At 36.9% G+C, this 25,211-nt stretch overlaps 1 protein-coding gene and 1 long non-coding RNA gene across 5 annotated transcripts; one reads left to right on the plus strand and one right to left on the minus strand.

The window, feature by feature from the left end:
* The first annotated feature begins 19,299 nt into the window (after nt 1-19,299).
* Nucleotides 19,300-24,479, plus strand: LOC104095789 (uncharacterized). 4 transcript variants are annotated; one of them, XM_009601996.4, is made up of 6 exons: nt 19,300-19,842; nt 20,596-20,691; nt 20,865-21,059; nt 21,154-21,217; nt 21,420-21,541; nt 23,870-24,479. In XM_009601996.4, exons 1-6 carry the CDS (start codon nt 19,465-19,467, stop codon nt 23,939-23,941), a joined length of 927 nt encoding a protein of 308 aa, XP_009600291.1. In that variant the 5' UTR covers nt 19,300-19,464; the 3' UTR covers nt 23,942-24,479. The 4 variants fall into 4 exon arrangements, with proteins under 4 accessions (XP_009600291.1, XP_070039507.1, XP_009600292.1 ...); XM_070183406.1 differs by having other exon boundaries at nt 19,302-19,842; nt 21,417-21,541; XM_009601997.4 differs by having other exon boundaries at nt 19,302-19,842; nt 21,157-21,217.
* LOC138897459 (uncharacterized) lies at nt 22,253-23,238 on the minus strand. The gene is made up of 2 exons (XR_011410726.1): nt 22,766-23,238; nt 22,253-22,687 (listed from the first exon to the last, which is right to left on the minus strand). It is a non-coding gene; the product is annotated as an uncharacterized lncRNA (long non-coding RNA).
* Nucleotides 24,480-25,211: the final 732 nt, after the last annotated feature.

The following is a 25,211-nucleotide window of genomic DNA, read 5'->3' on the forward strand; positions in this document are numbered from 1 at the left end:
TGTATGTTGATATATGATTTTTTGGTATTTTTGGTTGAGGTCCCGAGGGTCTCGGGGTGATTCCGGGTGGTTAACGAATTTGTCAAAGTTGAAAAATGCAGCTGAAGCTGCTGCTACTGCTATTTTCGCACCTGCGGAAGAAAGAGTCGCAGGTGCGAGGCCGCTGGTGCGAGTTGGAGGTCGCATCTACGAGCCCGCAGATGCGAAAACGGATGCTGGGCAGGCTTCGCAGAAGCAGAGTATGAGAGCATAGGTGCGCTTGCACAGGCGCGAGAATTTGCTGCGCAGATGCGGAAAATGTGAGGCCAAGGCTGGAGCGCAGGTGCGAAGGATTTGGCCGCACCTGCGAGCCCGCATGTGCGAGGCCTGGAGCACAGGTGAGAAAGATAGGGAATTAAGTGGAGTTCGCGGATGCGGTGCCTTGACCGCATGTGCGGTCCCGCAGGCGCGGAAAAAGAGCCCGCAGGTGCGAAACCTGGACAGAAACCATAAATAGAATACTTCGCGAATTTTGGTGCATTCTTCACCATTTCTATTCGGTTTGGAGATTTTAGGAGAGATTTGAAGAGGGAATCAAGGGGGGTTTCATTGAGGTAAGTTACTTAAGCCCTAATACTCATATATATGATGATTTTCCGTTGTTTAATCATATAATTAGTGAAAATATGGGGTTAGGGCTTGAGATTTTAAGAGTTTAATTTAAGGATTTGAAGGACCAAACGATGTCGGATTTTGATGAATTTGGTATGGTTAGACTCGTGAGTGAATGAGCTTTCTAGTTTTATAAATTTTGTTGGATTTCTAGACGTGGGCCCGGGGGCGGGGTTTGAGCCAATTTCGGGTTTTGGTCTAATTTTATAGCTTTTCTTGTGGAATTCATTCCATTAGCGCGTATTGATGATATTGTACTGATTGTGAATAAATTCGGAGCATTTGGAGGCCGAGTACAGAGGCAAGAGCATTGCGGGATAGAGATTTGACTGGTTCGAGGTAAGTAACGATTGTAAATCTAGTCATGAGAGTACGAAACCTCGGATTTTGTATCATTCTACTATTTTTAGTGACACACATGCTAGGTGACGGGCGTGTGAGTGTGCACTGTTGGGGATTGTGACTTGGTCCGTCCCGTAGCAACTGTAAAATTGCATACTTTGTTGAAACTATATGATACTTATATGTTTTAGAAAGAGTTTCTGTAAATTGGGCTGAATGCCATGTTTGGGCCTTGTGCCAGTGTTGTTTGGACCCTTAGGGGCCTTTTTCTTACTATCATCTCATTGTTTTCGATTGAAAATCTATACTCAGTCATGGTTATGCTTGTTTACTGCATAACTCAGTTTTATGACTCTATTTTGATGCATATAAATATTGTTTTGGGCTGAGCACCCTGTTTTACTGAAATGCCCGAGTGGCTTGAGAAGTTTATGACTGAGTGAGGCCGAGGGCCTGATTTGTGAGGATATTTATGGGATCAGGCTGCACGCCGTAACATGTTATATATTTATGAGATCGGGCTGCACGCCGCAATATGTTTGATATCGGCCAAGGCCTGATTGTGAGGATGAGTGTGGATCGGGGCTGCCCGCCTGCAACATTCTCTATTATTATAGCACGTGAGTTATCCGTGCAGCATGTGAGTTGTCCATGCAGATTATAGCGCTTGGGCTGAAGGAGCCCCTCCGGAGTCCGTACACACCCCCAGTGAGCACAGGTACCTACTGAGTGCGAGTGTCGAGTGCTGAGTGACTAGGAGGCATGAGTTATTGTGAGGTATGTCCGAGTGGCAATAGTGATTGTGAGGTATGCCCGAGTGGCACGAGTGACTGTGAGGTTTGCCCGAGGGGCTGTATATGAGTGATGTTTTGCCCGAGGGGCTGTTTATGATTTCATTATTTTTGCTCACCTTTGCATTTTTCCTCTGTTAACAACTGTTGAAAAATATCTTTAAATGATTTTTACTGGAACTAGGTTTAAACGAGATATTTTAATTCAAATCATGATTTTAAAAGCATGTGGTTTTTTACTGAGATTTTCTGATATGAACGTTATATGCTTTATTGCTCGTCACTACTGCTCAGTCTTTATTTATTGTTGTTACTTACTGAGTTGGCTTACTCACGTTACTCCCTGCACCTTGTGTGCAGATTCAGGTGTAGCTAGACACGGTAGTGGTTATTGCTTGTTCTGGTTGCAGATTTTCTTGGAGATAGCAAGATAGTTGTTTGGCGATCGCAGCCCTTGCTCTTCTACCTCTTATCTTCCTCTAGTTGTATTTAGCTAATTTTCAGGCTGAGTTAGCCTTGATATCGTTAGACAGATTGTAGTAGATGATCATGACTAGTGACACCCTGATGTCGGGCTTTTTCTTCCGCACTTTTATTTTGATTTGAACTACTTTGCGAAGGTTTTTTATTAAATAGCACTAAAATTATCTTTGAAATGAAAATATCGGTTTGTTTTGGGAATGAGTCGGCTTGCCTAGTTCCACGATAGGCGCCATCACGACAGGGGTTTGTTTGGGTTATGACAGAAATACTATTAAGAATCTCTTTTAATTAGGGTTTTGCCGCTTATAGTTTTTAATATATTAATCATATGACCTACTACAAAATACCTTACGTACAATTCATTATAAACAAACCTACAATCAATTAGAAACTGTAAAATACGGTTGCAAAACATTAACTATATCAGTGAAAAATCGAGTATCAAAATGGGTTGGAATTGTTAGATATGGCACGCTCTAGATCGTGATAAATTAGACAGCCCTTTGAATTACTTATTCAGGATGAAAAGGTGCATACATTTTTAAGTGTTATTAATCTTTTCCATTACCAGGTAATGTGGATATTCGAATTGTTCTGTATTTTTTTCCACTTATGTGTATATTTAATCCATTTTAATTACGGTTTTGTTAGGGTCTAGATAGATATTTATTATGATTCCATTTACAATTTGAACTGGTGTTAGGCAATATAAATTTGTCATTGAAAATCTATTTTCCTTTATGATTTTATGTAAGAAATCTACATATGTGATTGAATATATAAACAACTCTAGATTTTAATTTACTGACAAGTTTTTTTGTATTTCTTTGCATATTCAATAAAATTTGTTGATTTTGTGAGTTTTTACTTTTATAGTTTGTCATTAAATATTGCTTTCTTATGTTAGTTTGTACAACTTTTACGCTTAATGCATAACAAATAAGGATTTTTTCTTCTTGGCATATTTTCAATTCAAACAGCTAAGCCATTAGTCAGAGAGTTATGATAAATTTTTGCCCATGCTGCCAAGATAAAAAAATCATTTCGTGTTGATGCATGTTTAGTAATACAATGTGTCATCCAGTTTATTATGATTATAAGCGATAGTTACTCGTGCCTACTGATGCATAAGTATGTTGTGGTTTTTTACCAACAAAATAATGAATAGTCTTTATATAACCATGACCTCCTACTAACTTAATTTTTTTTTATTTTTTTTTCATTTTTAGGGAGATCGAATTAATGCAACTGTTGGATGGTCCATTATACGTATCTTTAAAATAAAAATACAGAAAATGAGATTGCATGTTATGAAGAATTTTGTAGTAGGACCAAACGATATGAAATTTAAGATCAACAAGCATAAATTGAAACTGACGTTTTATCATAGGACGGGCGCGGTTGAAATCAATGTTCTGCAGTTTAGTTTGAAACTTTGAATATCATCAACTTTAGACCTTATGAGCATTTGATAAATCAACTTGATGTTGATAAGAATGATCTATTTGGTAATTGTTTTATCTTTCACTATTTCTTCTACCAGTGTTGATCCCACAAATGGCAGATGGAGCAGAATCGAAAATGAAGAAAATCAATCTTACTTTGCGTGATATACCGAATGGTCAGATCCAAACAAGTAATCTTTTTTCACTATAATTGTGCATACATAACTTACCTAAACTGATTATTGTTCATATACAATTCCCAGTCGAGATAGAAGAGGTTGTCTTTTAAGTATTGGTGTTAATGAAATGAGGATACAAAAGAATGTGATAAGCTCAAACATGTTAGTTAATACAATTGCATTAACAACATAGCAGCTATAAAATGGGGAAGGTAGATCCATAATTGCAAAGTGAATTTGCTCTCATTGATATGTATTTTAAATGTGGATAATTGAAGGAAGCTAAAATTTGTCTCAATAACTCCAAAAGAATAGTTGTAGCACCCCGAAAAATTTTGAAGTACTTAAACGCTATTAAAAAAATTGATGTATGCTAATTATATTATTTTGTGTGCAGATGAGGACTATTAATATGATGGATACTAATTGGATATAATAATAAGTGTACGAGTCATATTATAAGTGATGTGGGGTCTAAAGAGAGCCCTAAATCTAAGTCAAGTTGAAAATTACATGATAGGCTAAAGTTCCAAATGAGTACGCACAAGACCTAACTTTGGCCGAGCATATCTACATATATATATATATATATATATATATATATATATATATATATATATATATATATATATATAGTGTGTGTGTGTGTGTGTGTGATGGACAACATATCAAATGAAATATCTCCGAGTCTAGTTTCTAACGCTTCAAACCGTTTGTCATTTGGATACTCCTACAAGAAGTTAAGATCAAATTATCAAAGGCTGGCAGTGAAGTACTGCCATAGTATCCGGGTCCGCGTCCGAACTTCGAAGAAGAGTGAAGTGGGGATGCAAGGTATCCGGGGCCGCATCCAAAACCCAGAAATTTGGGTATATAAGTACAAGATCGGGTGATAGGGTATTTTGGAGCTAGAATTTTGTGCTTTCATGGTGGATTCGACCTTTGGGACAACTTAAGAATATAAGGTGTGTTTTTATGGATATTTTAAGTTAATAACATCCTATTAACACTAGTATTAATATTATTCAATCTTTGAAATCCCTAGAAATCTTTCAAGTTGTTCAAGAACACCAAATTTTCCAAACATTGGATTTTTTTAGGAAAAACTTCAAGAAGGTAATCCTAATGCTTCAAACTCATTTCTTATGGGTCGGTGAAAGTAGTTATAATATTGGTTTAAAGTTATTATGGTTGGATAATTGAATTCACAAACCCTAGATCATGGCATGAATAGTGTTTTTGAGAAAATGGAGAAGATGAAGAGTGTTCTTAGAAATGAAATTAAAGGATGCGATGAACCTATGGAATCATTTTCTAGCTAAATTGAAAGTGTTCAACTAAGTAATCACCAAATTGAATATTTTAGAAATGTTGGTTAATGAAGACGATGAGTAGTAATTTTACGGTATTGGAGAATTAATGTAGTATCATTGATGAATTCAAATGGGTATTAATTGATAAGAGTGGAGTTGAATATGCTAGTAAGTGAACCTATTCGGCGATTTAAGTTGCTGGAGGCTTGTAGTCAACTTATGAGCCATAAATAGATATTTGTAATGATCTGACCGGTCATTATGAGTATTTGCACTTCGCTCGGTAGTTTACGGGCATGAGTAGCTCTGTATGATGTACTATGACTTATGTAAATCGTCGGTTTTGATTTTCAGGTTATTCAGAATCGATTTGGAAGAATGAAGTTCATCGTTGAAGCTTTAAGTTGGAAGAGTTGACCAAGTTTGACTATTTTGTATTTGATCTCTAATTGGAGTTTTGAGGGTTCCATTAGGTTCGGATAGTGATTTTAGACTCGGGTGTATGTCCGGATTTGCACTTGGATGTTCCTACAAGGATTCGATACTAATTGGCGAAAGTTAGAAATTTGAAGAATTGAAAAGTTCATAAGTTTGACCGGAATTTGATTTCGATGGTATCGAATTCAGATTGTTGTTCCGGGAATTGGAATAGATTCGTTATGTCATTTGGGACTTGTGTGCATAATTTGAGTTCATTCCGGGTTGATTTGATATGTTTCGGCGCGAGTTTTGTAAGTTCAAAGTTCAAAGTTCATTTAAGTTTGATTTGAGGTGCGATTCATCATTTTGATATTGTTATGTGTGATTTTAGGCCTCGAGTAGGTCCGTTTTATGTTATGGGACTTGCTAGTATAGTCGGACGGGGTCCCGAGGGGCCCGAGTGAGTTTAGGACGAGGTTCGGATCATTTTCGTTTCATGTTGCATTGCTGAAGCATGTTGGTTCTGATTCTTCCGTATCTGCGGAAGAATGGATGAATATGTAAGTCCGCAGATGCGGACAGTTGGTCGCATAAGTGCAAAAGGACTTGGATGGAGAAGATCGCAGAAGCGGAAGAGTGGGGCGCATCTCCGCATCCGCAGAAGCATAAGTCCAGCCGCAGAAACGACAATTGACGCAAAAACGTGAGTTGGTTGTCGCACCTGCGTGTGCGTAGAAGCAGGAAAATTCCACATGTGAGAAAGGACTGGTCTTCTTAGGGATTCGCAGAAGCGAGATGTTTTTCGTAGAAGCGAAGGTCGCATATGCGACAATAGGACCGCATATGCGGAAATGCTGGGCAGAATGCTATAAATCGAGGTTTGGTTCTTTTATCATATTTTGAGATGTGAGACTCGGATTGAGGCGACTTTTGAAGTAATTTTCATCACAAGGATTGGGGTAAGTGTTCTACTCTTGGTTTTGATTTTATTTCATGAATCCATCTTCATTTTTGGCAATTGGTTGATGAATTTTAAAGACAAATTGGGGGTTTGGGGGGGTTTTGTCTAAAACTTCATAAAGCGAATTTTTGAGTTTTGAACGTCGATTCGGAGTCAGCTTTGAGCGAAACTAGTATGGATGGACTTGTAACTGAATGGGTTGTCAGATTTTATGAGTTTCATCGAGTTCCGAGGTACGGGACCGGGTTGGGCTTTTGGGTCGATTTTGGGCTTTTGATTAAAGATTCGACCTTTATCATTTGGAGTTGTTTCCTTAGGCATTAATTAATGTATTTGAGTTGCTTTTGGCTAGTTTCGAGTCGTTCAGAGGTCGGCACGCGGGGGATGTCATTTTTAGAGCATCGCTTGGCCTGCTCGGTATTCGATTTGGCTTGTTCTAGGTAAGTAACACTTCTAAACTTGGTGTTGAGGGTATGAAACCCCGAATTACGTGTTATGTGTTTGGTGTTGAGGTGACGCACATGCTAGGTGATGGGCGTGTGGACGTACACCATGTAAATTGTGACTCTATTACTTCTGTGATACTATGTAGTTACCTGATCTTATCTGTAACCATGAAATCTCTACGTACTAGTGTTGTTGAGTTGTGATCTATGTTAGAAACCATGTCTAGGATACATGTTTATTCTGTTGGGACCCACTGAAGTCATTCCTGATGTTGACTTATTTGTTTACATTGTAATTTCATACTCAGTCATATTCATTCATTTCATATCATATCCCAGTCTCTGTTGCTATATATTGACACATCATATCATCATTTTGGGCTAGTTTCATGGAATTGTGAGCCCGAGAAACTGGAGAGATTGATGATTGAGTGAGGCTGAGGGCCTGATTGTGAGTGATATTATGGGATCGGGCTGCACACCGCAGTATGTTATATTGATTTATGCCTGGATCTGGCTTATTATGGCGCTTGGGCTGAAGGAGCTCCGTTGGAGTCTGCACACACACCCAATGAGCACAGTTGATTTATATTGAGGGATGGACCTTCCCTAGACATGGATCTTGTCCGAATCTTTTATACCTGGGGATGGATCTTCCCCACGGGCTGGATTAGCCCTACCCAGTACTGAGTGACTGATTGTCAGTTGATGTATATATTCCGGGATGGATCTTCCCTGGGATAGATTGGCCATATACAATATTGAGTGATTGAGCATGATGAGTGGAAAATGTGATACAGTGAGATTGAGTACTCTGAGAGTGTGAGTAAGCGAGTTCATCTATAGGATACATTGCATTTGACATATAGGCATAGATATGTATTTTTTCTCATGATGTACGGCATTCATCCATGATTTCACCTGCATAGTGACATGTAGGCATAGAGATGTACTTTCCTCATGCTATCTGGAAAAAAATAAAACATCTTAAGTATTGTTGAAAAGTTTTGGGAAAAATCACAGTTTTACGAACCTACTCATATTTTGGTGATTTTGGTAAAGGATTTGAGTTTTACTATATACTTGAAAAGAAGCATTTATTTTTCGAAATTTTATACGAGCTGAGCATTTATTTATTGAGTTATTTCTTGCACCATATTTACTATATTGTTATGAACTATTGCTGGTTATTGGAGTTGGACCCTGATCCTTGTCCCACCTCGTCACTACTTTCAACCTAAGGTTAGGTTTGTTGCTTATTGAGTACAAGGTATCGGTTGTACTCATACTACACTTCTGCACCTTGCATGCATATGTTGGATGTTGATGTTGCTGTGATCGACGAGAGCTAGATTTGAAGACGTACATGCATTCCGGTTGTAGCTGTTTCTTGTTTATGGCAGCCTTAGATTTATAAAAATCTGTTTATGTACATTTTGGACGGATGATGTATTTATTTCATACTAACTTTGTAAATTCTAATCTTAAGCTCATGATTTGTACTACCAGTCCTTGGAAAATATATAAAATTCAGATATTTTCTTTTATTTATTTGTCTCATTAAATTTCATTGGAATTGGTTTATTGTCAGTTTGCTTACCTAGCGGGTTGGGTTAGGTACCATCACGACTAGTTGGATTTTGGGTCGTGACAAGGTGGTATCAGAGCTTTAGGTTCATAGGTTCTACAAGTCATAAGCAAGTGTCTAGTAGAGTCTTGCGGATCGATATGATGACGTCCATACCTATCTTTGAGAGGCTACATGGCATTTAGGATAAACTTGCCATCTTTCTTTCCTTATCGTGCGACATTGATTCATCTTGAAATGTAACTCTTTGAATTCCTTCCACATATTCGTATGCGCATGTGAGCGCTCGGTATCAACTGTACTGTACATCGACGACTTGTGATTCCATGGATGAGGTGTGAGACGTGATATTGGCGTGGTGATGATAGGCCAGTCTGGAGGACTTGAGGCTGAGTTATGACTGTAGCTTGAGCACGGTGATTTCGGTTGTGTGAGCACATACTTCTGGACTTATATATCCAGTAACGTCCCTATGAGTGGAATTTGTGACTCGATGAGTGGCTGGATAACTATATGATGAGCATGATGTGACTACGGGATGTGTTCAGATGGTTTGAATGTGATGAAAAGAGTTTACTTGAGATGTAAAAGGACTATTAGATGCTAGATTGTTGTCTTGACGTGACGTATAGTCTCGAGTTGAGTGTGTTGAAAGATTTTTTTCCATGTTGTCTAATTGTGGAACGGAGTAGATTTTCATGTCTTATGGTGAGTTCAGACTCCGGAAGATTGAGTGATGGTGTAGTAATCGCGGCTGCGAAAGGGTATAGCAAGATGCCAATTAAGGCTAAGCAAGTGGGTTATCTCTTGCGGAGTAATTTACGGAGGTGTGATCCTTATAATGTTGTATGGAGAGTTTTTTTCTACCAGCGGGGGATATGTGTTGAGATTTGAATTTGAATTTGGTTGAGAAAGTTGACCTAATCATCATGTGGATGTCTGTGAGCTTAGTAGATGATTTGAGGTACTATATAGTTTGTGTTATGCGAGCTTATGAAGGATTTAGTTGAACTTCAGTGCGGGATTATGGTAGTAATAGAGTATGGATATTATGAGTTATCGAGTGTTTTGTTCTATGGCTTTGAGCCAAGTGGGGGAGTCTGCTACCGACGATTAGATTGCTTGGTTATATGTTGTACTGGTTTCGGTTTGAGGTATATTTGTGAATCAGATATGACTTGCACATGTTGGTTTTGAGGATGACTTGAGTAAGGAATTTCGGGATGCGTGATGTATTGCACTTTATGGGTATATGAAAATCGTGGAATGATTTGAGTTTGCTATTTGTGACGGATGTAGTGTGCACGAAGTAGGGGTTCACTCGTTTGTTTAGAGGTATGAGTTACCTCTTTGGGTGTTATTGTGCTAATGAGGCACAAGTTGTTTGACCCATTTGGACGGTGCAATTGAGATTTGAGCAGGGTGGTTGACTCTCGAGAAAGTTCTAACGGATTCAAGATTTTTATGTAGCCCAACTGAGATTTTTCATGATTTGTATATGGCTAGGATATGAGATTTACATTGGATGGTGTCGAGACTCGTGGTAATTTTATATCATTATGGATTTTAAATTTCGGTATCAGAACGGTGAAGGAAACAACTTTAGATTCACAAAAGGTCTTTTCAGAGTGGGTGTCTCGGTGGTGGTACTCGTGAGGTGCTTAAGAGGGAATACAACGGCTTATGGGCCTTAGGGTAGTGTGGTTTTATTCTAGGATCTCGTGGGGTGAGTTTTGGTTAAGGATCGTGGTGTTCTAGCAAGGGAAGTGTCCATTTGAGGGTAATTCGGAAGGAACTCATGGAAATAGTACAACTTGGTAGTAGGTTGGATTAGTAAGGTAGTAGATATGATCGGTTCTTTGGATACTTATGATGTGGTGAGCCTTTACGGGTGTTTCATGGCAATGCTCTTGGGTTTTAGAGGCATGCGTGACCTGGTTGAGATAAAAGGATTCGGTTCCGATAGCTGGGTTATGTGCAAATGGATTTCAAAGTGCTCTCAATGGTTTCTACCACAGATCGAGGTGTATATTTTCTGTCGGCGTGAGGAGCATGTCGCGTATTGTAATTTTCTCCTGGATGGGATCAAACTGAAGGTTTCTGACTGATTGCGTATGTGTTCTACTGGTGACTTAGAGTTGATTATGAGATCTTCTTACTTTTCATATGATGGCATGAATGATGTGTTGTGTTGTGTGGGATTAAGATTTGCGTGTGCAAGGTCACGACTCAGTTTTGAAATGAAGGTTATGAATTCTTAGGCAACATGGACGGTTTCAGATAACTAGGGGAATGATATTACTATTTGGTATTACTTGAGAAGAGTGCACATTTCAGAAGGCGCACTGTGTTCAGACTTACAGGTGCTTCATTGGTATGGTGGTACTCGCTTAATTGATCGACTGCTGATATTCAGATTTTGCTATATGGCACAGAAGAATTATAGAAGTATTCCTCGGGGATGATTGTGTATGAGAGGTGTGTTAGACATTCGGACGATGGAGTTGGGATCAGATATGGTGATTCATGTGTTCTATGGACTTGGAGACCTGAAGTTCTCAGGAACGGATCATTTCGTGGTTGTAGAATATGAAGATGTGGCCAAATCTAGCCATGTGATATTATGTGTTATGGTTGGGTCATTGTGGACCTTTAGTGGGTTATTTATCTATTTGTGGATGACCAGAGTTGATTTGGGGCCCAATTGGTAGACTCAATGAGGATGTGTATTCTACACCGAGTCAGATTGGTTGACTCCGTACTGCTATTGTTGAAGGATGTGCCATTCGATGGAATTGGGCTTATTTGTGTTCTAATATGATCTATGTGCTACCCCTCTATGCTACGAGGGGTTGTGATTCGTTGGTTATATGCACACATGGTGATATTTGAGGTACAACTTGACGTATGCATGACTAAAGAAAATGCAGGCATGTATAATAGTGATATGGGAGCTATGTATAGTATCTATTATTGATATTGAATGGTATTCATATATGTTACAAGTTAAAAGTTTTAAAGATTTACATTTGATGCACTTATGGTATATGTACGGCCGAGTGGGGTCAATATAGTACATTATATTGTGTATTGTTGGTTGTTGAGCGATATTGTTATTGGTGCCCGTGTGGGGACTTGTTCTGGATAGGTTAAAGTTTTTGGATAGTCCTAGTTATAGGGAAAACTCTGCCGAATTTTTTAAGAATTTGTAAAGAAAGCCAAATTTTGAGGGTCATTAGTAAGTTGAGATTTTGCAAAGGAAGTGTAAGACCCATGTAGTCATAAGTGCCTATGTATAATGGTTGGAGATAAAAGGATGGTAACTCTATGCTTAGAAGTGACTTGTAAAACATTCGAGGACAAATTTTCTTAAGTGGGGGAGAATGTAGCACCCTGAAAAATTTCGAAGTACTTAAGCACTATTAAGAAAGTTAGTGTGTGCTAATTACATTATTTTGTGTGCAGACGAGGACTATTAATATGATGAATATTAATTGGATATGATAATAAGTGTACGAGGCATATTATAAGTTATGTGGGGTCTAAGGAGAGCCCTAATTCTAAGTCAAGTTGGAAATTGCATGATAGACTAAAGTTCCAAATGAGTACGCACAAGACCTAACATTGGACGAGTATATATACATATATAAGGATTTATGTGATGGACAACCTATCAAATGAAATATCTCCGAGTCTAGTTTCTAACGCTTCAAACCGTTTGTTATTTGGACACTCCTACAAGACGTTAAGATCAAATTACCAAAGGTTGGCAGTGGAGTACTACCATAGCGTCTGAGCTTCGAAGAGGAGTGAAGTAAGGATGCGAAGCATCCGGGGCTGCATTCGAAATCCAGAAATTTGGGCCTATAAGTACAAGGTCGGGTGAGAGGGTATTTTAGAGCTAGGATTTTGTGCTTTCATGGTGGATTCGACCTTTGGGACAGCTTAAGAATATAAGGTGAGTTTTTATGGATATTTTAAGTTAATAACATCCTATTAACACTAGTATTAATATTATTCAATCTTCGAAATCCCTATAAATCTTTCAAGTTGTTCAAGAACACCAAATTTTCCAAATATTGGATTTTGAGGAAATGCTTCAAGAAGGTAATCCTAATGCTTCAAACTCATTTCTTATGAGTCGGTGAGAGTAGTTATAATATTTGTTTAAAGTTGTTATGGTTGGATAATTGAATTCACAAACCCTAGTTCATGGCATGAATAGTGTTTTTGAGAAAATGGGGAAGATGAAGAGTGTTCTTAGAACTAAAATTAAAGGATGCGATGAACCTATGGAATTATTTTCTAGCTAAATTGAAAGTGTTCAACTAAGTAATCACCAAATTGAATATTTTGGATATGTTGGTTAATTAAGACGATTAGTAGTAATTTGGCGGTATTGGAGAATTAATGTAGTGTCAGTGATGACTTCAAATGGGTATTAATTGATAAGAGTAGAGTTGAATATGTTAGTAAGTGAACCTATTTGGTGATTTGAGTTGTTGGAGGTTTGTAGTCAACTTATGAGCCATAAATGGATATTGGTCAATATTTTAGGTTACATTTTTATGTAATTGGGATATCTAATTGTAGATATCAACTTGTTGGTGATGCTTGAGCATTTCAATCAAGGTTGGTGATGGTAGGCTATAATCTCGTATTTTAGTCGCTTCTTGCACTCTAATTTACTGAACTTTAATTGAGTTTGAGCTTTAATCACTAGTGTTTTGCACTTATTGTGTGTTTTATGCCGTGTAGGAGTGATTCTGAGTGATGTAGATGTTATGGAGCTAATTCGAGTGATTTGGAGCTTTGAAGTCTAAGTAAAAGCCCAAGGGATTAAGCCGGGATCGTGTTTGGGAGTCGAGAACTAAGCCTGGATGTCAAAATCTAAGCAAAATCCGTACTCTGAGAAATTTGCACTAATGCGACACAATGTGCGACGCGCTAGTGCAAATTCCTGCTCCTGTCAAAGTGCAAGCTCTCTGAAGTTTTCCATTGCTTCCCCGCCTGGTGCGTCGCCTCATGCGGTGCGCATGTACAAAGTTTACATAGTAATTGTCCTAATTCGCATAGGAAAAGGTGGTTTCGTTTGAGCGCGACCCTACTTAGTATAAATACATATAAAAACGTTATTTTTAGGACTTTTGACATATCTAAGACCTAAGGAGGATAATGAGGAGCCGGGCACTCTAAATTTTGATCAATCTTTATGTGATTCTGGTGCCTCAATTAATTTAATGCCTTTGTCTATTTACAGGAAGATGAAGAATGATATTGGAGAGATAAGGTCTACACCAATTTCCTTGCAGCTGGCCGACCAAACTACTTTGATACCTGAGGGGATAGTTGAAGACGTCTTAGTTCGGGTAGATAAGTTTGTTTTCCCTGTAGATTTCATTGTGGTAAAGATGGAAGAGAACAAAGAGGTCCCCTTATCTTAGGAAGGCCATTCTTAGCAACGAGCAGAGCAATATTAGACATACATGATAGAAAGCTCATGCTTAGAGTGGGTGAAAAGACGGTGACTTTTGAGATGAATGTGGAGATGCAGGTAAGAAAGGAGAAGCCAGCTGCGAGTGTAGAATAGAGAGTGAAAGGCTTGAAAGATAAGGTCCCGCTGATTGAGAAAGACAAGTGTGAGGTGTACCCCAATAAGGGTGAGAAGAATCTGTCTGCATGGATGTGTGCACTAGTTCGGGCGAGAAGAATGGACCCGACTTCGGCTCAGACCCCAACTAGAGATTCAGGAAAGTTTCCTCTACCTTATATTTTTTTAATTGTGTGTCATGAGGACATGCCACAACTTAAAGTGTGGGGTGGAGGATATTTGTATGTATGTATGTATGTATCTATGTATGTATGTATATTAGTCTTAGGTTTTGCTTGTTAGATTTAGTAGTTTGATAGAAGAAAAAAAACATAAAAATGTTAAATTTTTTGATTTTTTCCGACGATGGATATCATATCGACAGGTTTCTTGAGGGATTAAAATCGAAAGAAAAAGACAAAAAGATTTTCTTTTGTTGTTAGTGTAATAATTTCCCTTTGGTTTTTCTTTGTGCCGCAGTTCTTTTTCAAGGGTTTTATTTGAACCGGGTGTAGTTAGTTTTTATTTTGTAGAATAGTATGAAACCTTGTGCTATGATTGAATTAAAAGCAATATCTCTTGACTTTATTATGCCTTGAGAATAGTAAGTGCTTTAGTTGTGACGCTTAGGCTCAGTTTTTGACTCTTGCATAAGTACCTTAATTTGTATAAGTTTAACTTTGTTTAATTGCTTTGACTAGAGTATTTTCATAGTCTAATCTGGAGTGAGTTATGTGCCATGTGTGTGTAAGGTTTGTGTCGTTCTGTGCATTGCATTTGATGTCTAGAACTTGCCTCGTGTGTTTGCAAAGCGAAATAATAGTTTTGTTCAGTCTTGAAAGTGATATAGACATTTCTTTGTTGAGCGAGTTATATGCTATTACCCACCAAATTGTTATGTATCTTAGTTAATCCCTTTGAGCCTATAATCTTGGTTCTTTGGCAACCACATTACAAACCTTACCCATTTGTTTGAATTGACCATCTATTTGAACCTTTTACCTCTCATGAGCACTTAAAATTGTATGAACTTTGTAGAAGTTGAAGTTAGGGTGATTGGGTTGATTTTTGAGTGGAACTATTGAAATAAGGAGAAAGGTGCACGTTTTTTTAAAAAAAAGAGCCACTTGAATTGTAAAAGAAAAAAAATATAATTATATGGTTGTGAAAAATATTCCTTGATAGTAGTAACTCTTGATATAATTGTGCTTAAAGAAGTAGGGAGTTAATCTATATTGATGTGAAGGAGGAGTTATGGTTTGACATAAGCAGGTTTTGAAAGGTAAAGTGTATGTATTAAAGTGCTTAGGGAGGTGTAGTCACTCTTATATCTAAATGTATCCTATCCATCCCGCAACCTACATTACAGCCAATTAAAGTCTTACTTGATCCTTGACTGAATGAGCTCAATTAGTAGAGTGCAAGTATATGGTTCATCTTTTATGGCATATGAATGTTGTTTCTAAGAGTAAGTGACTTCTTTCTACCTTGAGTTCCAGATTGTTCGTAATTTTTATGGTGTGTGGAACTACTCTCTATTGTTGTGCGAGGGCACTTAATTCACGAAGAAAATGTAATGCTTGATCTCTATACTAGAGTAAGTGAGCGGGGTTATAAATAATGCGTGGTGCTTGTGGGTCAAATCTTGAGGCTAGGATGTTACGCTATTGTGCTTAGTCTATTTTAAATATTCTTGGTATGGTGAGTTATGAGAGTTGTGTAAAAAGGTCGTGTCTTTATAAAGTATAGTTTGATTGCTCGAGGATGAGCAATGGTTTAAGTGTGGGGTGTTGATAGTAGGCTATAATCTCGTATTTTAGTCGCTTGTTGCACTCTAATTTAATGCACTTTAATTGAGTTTGAGATTTAATCGCTAGTGTTTTGCACTTATTATGTGTTTTATGCCATGTAGGAGTGATTTCGAGTTATATAAATGTTATGGAGCTAATTCGAGTGATTTGGATCTTTGAAGTCTGAATAAAAGCCCAAGGTAGTAAGTCGGAATCGTGTTCGGGGGTCGAGGACCAAGTCTGGATGTCAAAATCAAAGCAAAATCCGTACTCTGAGAAATTTGCACTAATGCGACGCACAATGCGACACATTGTGCGACGCGTTAGTGCAAATTCCTGCTCCTGTCAAAGTTCAAGCTCCTTGAAGTTTTCCACTACTGCCCCGCCTGGCACGTTACCCCATGCGGCGCGCCTGTACAAAGTTTGCAGAGTAATTGTCCTAATTCGCGTAGGAAAAGGTACTTTCGTATGGGCCCGACCCTACTTGGTATAAATACATATAAAAACATTATTTTTAGAACTTTTGACACATCTAAGACCTAAGGAGGCTAAGGAGGAGTTTGAGAAGCAAAAGCACAAGGAATTCATCATTCAATCCTCACTCAAGACAAGAGTTTAAATCGTTTTATGTTTTTCTTTATATTTGTGATGAATTACTCCATATCTATGGAGTAGTTCTCTTTAGGGATTGATGAATTTGGTGTATTGATATTTGTTTGTGGATATTAACTCTAGTTTTTATGTATTGAATAGTTTTGGTTGATTTAATTGTTGCATATATATTCACATATTCATGTAATCGAGAGAGGCATAACTTGCAATATTTTTGCATTATCTTGTTGGTAGAGTTCATTAATTCTTATTAGTAATCGAAAGAGGCTAGTTGAGTCATTGATTAAACCTAGTTAGGAGGATAATCGAAAGAGGTTCTCCTAAAGACCAATCCATTACGAATTCTTGCATATCTTCTCCGATCTTAAATTGGTTCATATTGTGAGGTTGAGACTTAATCGAGAGAGGAGTTTCTACGAAACGTTTGAACTAATAATTGAGTGAATTCGAGAGACTCACTTGAACATTAGGAGTGAATTAACTAGAGTTAATCCCAGATAATTATCTTGCACCTATCCAATCAACCCCTATTTTCTCCCATTGATATCTTCCTTGCTTACTTTTGTTGCGATTGTCATAGTCAATTAGCTCTAGATTCTTAGTTAATTTTAGTTTTTAATCACATAATTCTCAAATGTTGATCATATTGGACAGAAATTAAACTAGAAGCTATGAAAACACTATTTAAATTCAATCCCTGTGGATACGATATTTTTATACTATATTCGACTAGCGAGCCTAAGTTTTATACACCAGTTTTGCGATCGTCAGTTGGAACGATGGAAGAGGATTGAAAGTTTGTGAATATTAATAAAGTAAAAGCGAGATAAGTTGATTAAAACTTACTTTTCTTGAAGGATTTTCTCTAACAACATGTTTCACGTTAATGATTAAGTTGTTTACAAATGTGCTTTCGTGCTTGTGGGGACAAACAAGTACGGATGTATCCATGAACTAAAATATTACGTTGCATATGTAGTGTCATGTTGTTTTATAAAAATTTATTTTAAATCGTGTTGGCAAAATGACACTCAAGGTAAATGTTATAAGTTTTTATCAAAACTTACGTATTGATAAGAATATACATATTTGGGTGCTAAAGATAAGTTTTCATGAAAAGTATTTCTTTTGAAAATTGATAAATAGAATAGCACTTGTGGTATCTTTCATATTAAATTGCTAGAGGTTTTAACATGTAAAAGTTGTTTATTTAAATTTTGTTCAAATGGCTTAGATTTTCTATTAATGCTATGATTTGATAAAAATAGATCTTTTGAGGCTACTATGCTATGAATTTATTTTTAAAGTATCAAATATTTTGGGAGTTACTTGTGTTCACCGAGATTGACTTCGGATATATTGTATTCGTCGTCATGAAACTACACGTGTCGGTGTAGGCGTAGATGGCCACTTTGTGGTATAGACTACGTCAGAGTGCTCTCCCTCGAGGGGTACTGTTTTGTGCTATTATTAGCATGGCTGAGTCGATTCGTACGACATTACGATAAGGCGACCTGAGCAATTAAGGTATATAATACTTGCCGCTAGGTACATGACCTAGTTGACCTTCTTATGTCGGTGATGGTATAGTACTCCCAGTTAAAGGTAATAATGATTTTCCTATGTTTAGGCCTAAGGAGCCGAAAGTGATTTCAATGACTTAAAGCAAATGAAATAATTCTGTATGATTTTATCCAAAATCTTGGGTTGATATAAATATTTTAAAAGTATATATTGTGGGCTATGTTTTACTTGTCTTTTATTTAAAATGATAAGGATCATGAATTGATAAAATTTCTTATCATTTTATATCAAATATTGATGCACTATTTTTATAAAGTTTGTCCCAAGAACATAAATTAGAGAGAGTATATGACACTTATTGAGTACTGTTATGGTGTACTCAGCCCTTAGCCCCCCTCCAGAGCCTCGCTTACTTTACATGTTTCAGGATGAGGTATGATACGTGGCATACGGTCAGGGCTAGGATGACTCTCTTCCTGAGGTATATGGTGAGGCACCACTTCTATTTCGTGGTAGCTATCATGTTGTTATCTTAATTTATGCTAGTCGGGTATTAGCCCAAGTGTTTAATTATATTCGTTGGTATAAATGCTTCATAGATAGTTGTGAAAGGTTGTAGTAACGGGGTTGTACGCGACATACATGAAAATATATTTATTTTACTCAGTCTCATTGTTATTATCATGAAAGGCGTCATGTGTGATTTCGAATTGGAAAATATTTTACCATTTAACTTAAAAATGTATATGATTTTTAAGGAGCTTCCGCAGTTAAATTAGTTTTCATGCATATGATTTGGGTACATCATATGATTTGGTTCGCTCGGATCGGGTAGTGTACCGGGTACCGATTGCGTGATTTTGGGTCGTGACAATAGTAACATACTGACATTTAGTTAATTACTCATATATCTCAAAATATGAGATATACAATTTTCATATCAAGAAAATTATATAGTATAATTATTTTTCATGGAATATTTATTAGGGCGGCAGAACAAAAGTTTTACTGAAGTCTCAAAATATGTTTAATGTTTGGTTATAAATATGATATCAACACTAACAAATTAAAATATACAGTGTAGATTATTCTTTTTAATTCTCTAATACTAGTAAAAAATAAAAAATAAATGCGTATTCTAGGATAAGATATTGAGCACTTGTTTTTCTCTCTGTTGTCTCTATACTTCACACGGAAACAAAGATCGCGGGCTCGCCACTGTTACCACCAACAAAACTCCCGCGTTTTACAAGGCAGCAAACCTTGTGCAATTCCCTTAAAAAAAACCTCTGAATCTAATCAAAACCCCAATTTCCAGTGTCCCCAGAAATGGCAAAACGGAATCTTTCAGACTCAGAAACAGAAGAGAGAAACTCAGGCTCAAGCTCGGACTCAGGGGACTCCCCGGTGGAAATGGAACCCCAAAGTACCGGGAAAATCACAGAGTATGAGAAACAAAGAATGAAGAGAATTCAAGAAAACAAAGCAAGAATGGAGGCAATGGGTCTCCACAATATGGCCACCTCTTTGATGGGGTTTTCCCAAAAACCCCAGAAAAAAGGCAAGGACAAAAAGGGAAAAAAGAAAGTGGTTGATGAAGATGAAGATTATGAGCCAGCTCAAAGTGAGGACCTTTTAAGTGCTTCAGGCGAAGAAGATGAACAACATGATGTGGATTATGAAGTTTCAAAGTCCCAATTGAAAAAGGTACAACCTTTTTACTTTTTCTGTTGGTTAACTAAGTCCGATAAGGTAATTTGTTATTGCATCGAACAGATTTTAGCTTTTTTGGGAAAGATTGTAAATTTTGTGAAAGGTACAATTTTTCAGGTGCAGAAGCACAGTATGGAGCAAGAAATTTGTTATGCTCTATCTTTTACTTCTTTATGTTATTTTGTGTGCATTGATTGTATTTTGTAATTTTGTTTTTATGCTTATGATTAGTATAAAAATGAGTTACACCATTTTCATAAGAAAAGTAAAGGAAGCAACAATGTCATACCTTTCCTTTTATACTGCCTAGTAGAAACTCTTAACTAAGAAATCTAACCTCTTAGAAGAATTATGTTTGTGGTTTTTGTTAAATGTGTGAATTCTACACTGATGATGTCAAAAAACAACTACAATCAAAGGAGTCTATTATGTGCATCCTGAGCTCTGAAACTTTTCATGAAGACAGGCTGCATACCTTGTGTTATCGTGTGTTGAGCATCAGAAAACTGATGTTCCTGAATATTGTTAGCTGGGAAAAACAACACATGAATGACATGCGTACTACAACTACTTTCAATTAAGGTATCTAAGTACATCTGAATTCTTAGATGTGGAGCTGTCTGTGAGGGAAGGCTGCCATCATAATTCGCATGCCCTGCATTTAGCCTTTTATTTGCTTCCGCAGTTGGAGAGACGAAATATTCTAGTTTGTTATCATGTTAATTTTCCTTGGATCTCTTGTTGCAGTCAAAGAAAAAAACTCAAACTCCTAAGAAGAGAGTTTCTAACACAACGGTACCAACTGACACGGATTTTGTGGACGACGATGACGCCTTAATGCAGGTGAAATAGATTACTATTATTCAGTCTTATTAACACACATATACATATATTAAAATGGAAAGATACATCCGCCTTACTCTTATGTTGGAGGCTGAGTAAAACATTGCCTTGCCAATATGTCTGCAGCTTTCCATCAGGTTTCCAACAACAAGTATTTATTTATCTATATGCAGGCTATTGCCTTGTCACTACAAGATTCTTCAGGTTTCTTGAATCTTGCAAATGAAGTACCTAGGCAAGTCACTGATGCAGATTCCGCGCATAAGGCCAGCAATGAAAAAGCTTCTTCCAAAAAGGCCAGTAACAAAAAAGAAGTAGGTTCCTGCAATCAGGGAGATACTACTTGGAAGAGGAAGAGAAAACAACAGGTATGCTCTATTATTTACTTTACTAAATCAGTGAAAATTCTGAAACTTTCTCATATTCCTTCCTTATGCTTGGGTACTTTACAATTGTTTTTAGCAGACAAGAAATCGAGTGCAGATGACTGAGGATGACTTGATTATGCATTTCTTTCAGTTCGATGGTAATGCTGACTCTGCATTTTAAGATTTAGCATCTTGTACATATGGAAGTGATAAGTTATAGTACAATTTTTGGTCCACAATATTGAAATTTTTTCTGATTTCACATGTACTTCTTGCACGTTCTAGCATGATATTTCTTTGCTTTCTGTTCTAGATTGATTGTATAGTCCCATTAATTAGTTGGTATCTTTTTCATAGAAGCTGGAAAAGAGAGTATAAGTCTCAGAGATTTACGGAGGGTGGCAACTTCCCATGATTTTACATGGTCAGATGAGGAGCTGGCAAAGATGATACATTGCTTTGATTCCAATGGAGATGGAAAGGTACTTGTTCCCTTTAAATCTTATATTTTCTTAATCTTTTTTGGTTTACAAAAGTATTCCCTATTCAGTGAAGACCTAAGTTTTGGATAAGATTCAATGAGGAAGAGATCCTGGAGGACAAGTGCTATTAGTATTAAATCTTTATTGCTTTCATGCTTGGGTCGAATGTAGACAAGTCAAAGCAATAAATCATAAGCTAGCCATTGAGGCACACTCGTCAGGCGCTTAGTAACTAAGTTATACTAGATATTAATTGCATAAATTATTTTAAACAGAAAAGGGCCTAAAATGCCCCTTTACAATATGAAATAGGACATGCTAGCCCTTCGTTAAAAGTTAGTCTCTATTATGCCCTCGCCGTCAACAAATGGGCTAGTATATGCCCTCCATCACTAACGGGAGACTCATAAAGCCACGTGGAATATATGTGAGGGCAAGTTAGACCTAGTTCGAATTGTACGAGGCATATATGATTCAGTTATAATAGTCATTTCCCAAACACTTCACAACTCCATATCAGTTTACTTAGACACCTATTTGACAACACCAAACTAATTATCACAGCAAATAAACCAAGTCATAGACACAAACATTCAAATGAATGGCAATGACTTCATTAAATCCTAGTAGCTCAAAGGGGTCGAATCATAACAAAAGACAACAAAAGACAATGTCGGAATGTTCTAGTAGCTCAAAGGGGTCGAACATAGACACAACAAATGAATGGCAATGACTTCATTAAATCCGTGTACAAAAACATAATGCTTCATTACATAATAAAAGACAACAATTAAGTCACAATAACACTAACATTACATATCATTTCCCACTGATCCAAAGAACATAACAAAACATCCCAATATCACAGACATGAAAAGCCACATCTTCTTCCGAAATTTAGCATCAAGCACAACTGAGTACTCTAAATCGGTCACTTTCTTCATTAGAACATTTCTTTCCAATTCCAAGGCTTCTATTCCTCCATGATCGACGAGCATCATTACATTCTCAAGATCAAATTTTCCTTTGGAGAGCATTTCTTTCACGGATTAGAGCTTCCTTTTCCTTCTTTAAACTGCATATAAGATTTGAAACTCTAGGAGGAAGCTCTTCATCTTGCCATTCCCAATAGGAATATTTTTCATCCTAAAAATCCAAAATAAATAAAACAAATTTACAAGCAAATCGGAATAATTAAAAGAACCCATCAAAAAATTTATTTACCTCATGCTTCGGGCACTTGAAAAACCTTCTCCCAGCATTTAAAGGAGTCCATGCCATGAAATAATTGGCAGCAAGTCCGCAATGACACCTCCTATTCGATCCCTTTGAGCTACTAGAACATTCCAACATTGTCTTTTGTTATGATTCGACCCCTTTGAGCTATTAGGATTTAATGAAGTCATTGTCGTTCATTTGAATGTTTGTGTCTATGACTTAGTTTATTTGCTGTGATAATTAGTTTGGTGTTGTCAAATAGGTGTCTAAGTAATCTGATATGGAGTTGTGAAGTGTTTGAGATATGACTATTATAACTGACTCATATATGTCCCTGTACAATTCGAACTAGGTCTAACTTGCCCTCACATATATTCCACGTGGCTTTATGAGTCTTCCGTTAATGATGGAGGGCATATACAAGCCCATTTGTTGACGGCAAGGGCAGAATAGAAACCAACTTTTAACGAAGGGCTAGCCTGTCCTATTTCATATAGTAAAGGGCATTTTTGGCCCTTTTCCGTATTTTAAATAAAATAATATATAATATAATACACCTATGATTAAAGAATGAATCTAAAATGATAAATTAATACCATAAGTTGGGAAGTTAAAAACTTTTTTTTTAGAAGGGAAGTTAGAATATGTAACCGCCTCGGTTTCTGTTCCTTGGGCACCAAACAAGGACGTCACTCTAAGGTGTTTGGGTTTTATAGATTAGTTACTTAGAAAGATTTAGTTAGTTATATGGAGGTAGGTTATGAATCATCTGCAACTGAAAAGGGAAAAAGTGGCTAATCCTGTTGTTGTTTTCTTCTGCTAGGCTTTTGATAAAATCTTTTCTATGACCTTCCACTGGCAAAAACTAACTAAAAACCTGAACAGTTGTTCCTACCATCAAATTTTTTATTTTTGGTTCTTTTGGTGTAGCTGTCGTAAATGATGTGTACTAAGAGAAACAAAATTGATGGCAATAATGAGTTGATCCACGTGTATCTGTCCTAAAATGTATGTTCTAAAATATATGTTTTGAAGCTGTATACTTCTAAGTTCGTCAATCTTTCTTGTTTTTTCTAATTCCTATCTACCCCGTTGTAACGGCGTATGCAGTTGAGCCTGGATGATTTTCGCAAGATTGTGGTCAAATGCAATATGATAAAAGGTTCTGAAGATGCTGCTTGATGATGTATTCAAAGAGTACTCGAATCTTACTAAAGAAATAGAGGACTTTAAGTGCTATTGGACGTGACTGGCTTAGACTTTACGCCACTACACTATCTACCCTTTGTTAGGGGGGAAATTTTATAGCTAAAAAGTTGACAACTAGAAACAAAAAAAAGGTTCTCAGTATCTCAGCGCAAGATAAACTGACAATTGCAACGGGTTTCAAATGATGGCTTTCAAGTAATAGAATGATTTTTGCTTATAATGGAAAGGAAAGAAGGGTTATTTTAACCTTAGATATTAGTACAATCAATAGTATCTTCTCTTTTTGCTTTCATTCTGAACTCTTCCAGCCAACATGTTGTAAGTTCTTCAAGAAGATGGCGATTGAATGTTGGAACGCAATGACCTCACATTAACTATCTGGTTTATCCTCCATTAACTTTAACCAGTTATTGTTGCTTTAAGAGAGGAACTTTGCTCATTCTTGTATATGCATTACTGTGTTAACATATCAAAGCCCTTTCAAATTTGATGGAATTGTTAGTTTATAGCAGCTTACTATAATCCTATGTTAGTCTGCCAGCCAAGTTTACGCTCCTATAGCTCAAGTTATCAGAAACAATCCAGCTTGGGATTAGTTTGTTACTATAAATGCTGATAATGATAGTCCCTATTGAATTACTGTGTATTTCTCAAAGAAAATAGAGTTTTGCAACGAAAATCACTAAATGAGTGAATTTTTTGTTATTACTGCTAGATTCCTAAATGAGTTTTGCATCGAAAATCACAAAGCTGATCAATATCAAATCAGTTACGTATGTATTCAAGAGTAATGTCATAACCCAAGAGTCCAAGTTATTATGCTAGATTTTTGTTATTCATTGTTCCGCTAGGTTGCAGCTTTTTTCTCTCAATCAATTACTGAACTATATCTCAATCTCAAATTAGTTGGATCAGCTGTTTTGAATCCTCTATCCGTTCTGCACTTCTGCTCAACTAAAAACCATTCAACTCCAATATTGCTTACCTCTAATGATAATTTTGAAGTTTACAAACTTTAAGCAAAAATTGGTTGAATTCTTTAAAGTCTTGCTGGTGACTTCAAAGTTCGAGAATAACAGTCCTACCAGAATGAGCTAATAATAATCCTTACATAGCAGCACTATACCAGAAATCTTATTTGTGCAACTTCAGTTTTCCAAATAGCTAGCCATCCTACACAGTTTTCAAGTTTGCCTGCTGGTAGGGTTCGAATGAGATTCAACTTCTTAACAACATATGTTTA

The sequence above is a fragment of the Nicotiana tomentosiformis genome, chromosome 1, assembly GCF_000390325.3.
Source record: "Nicotiana tomentosiformis chromosome 1, ASM39032v3, whole genome shotgun sequence".
NCBI classification, from domain to species: domain Eukaryota; kingdom Viridiplantae; phylum Streptophyta; class Magnoliopsida; order Solanales; family Solanaceae; genus Nicotiana; species Nicotiana tomentosiformis.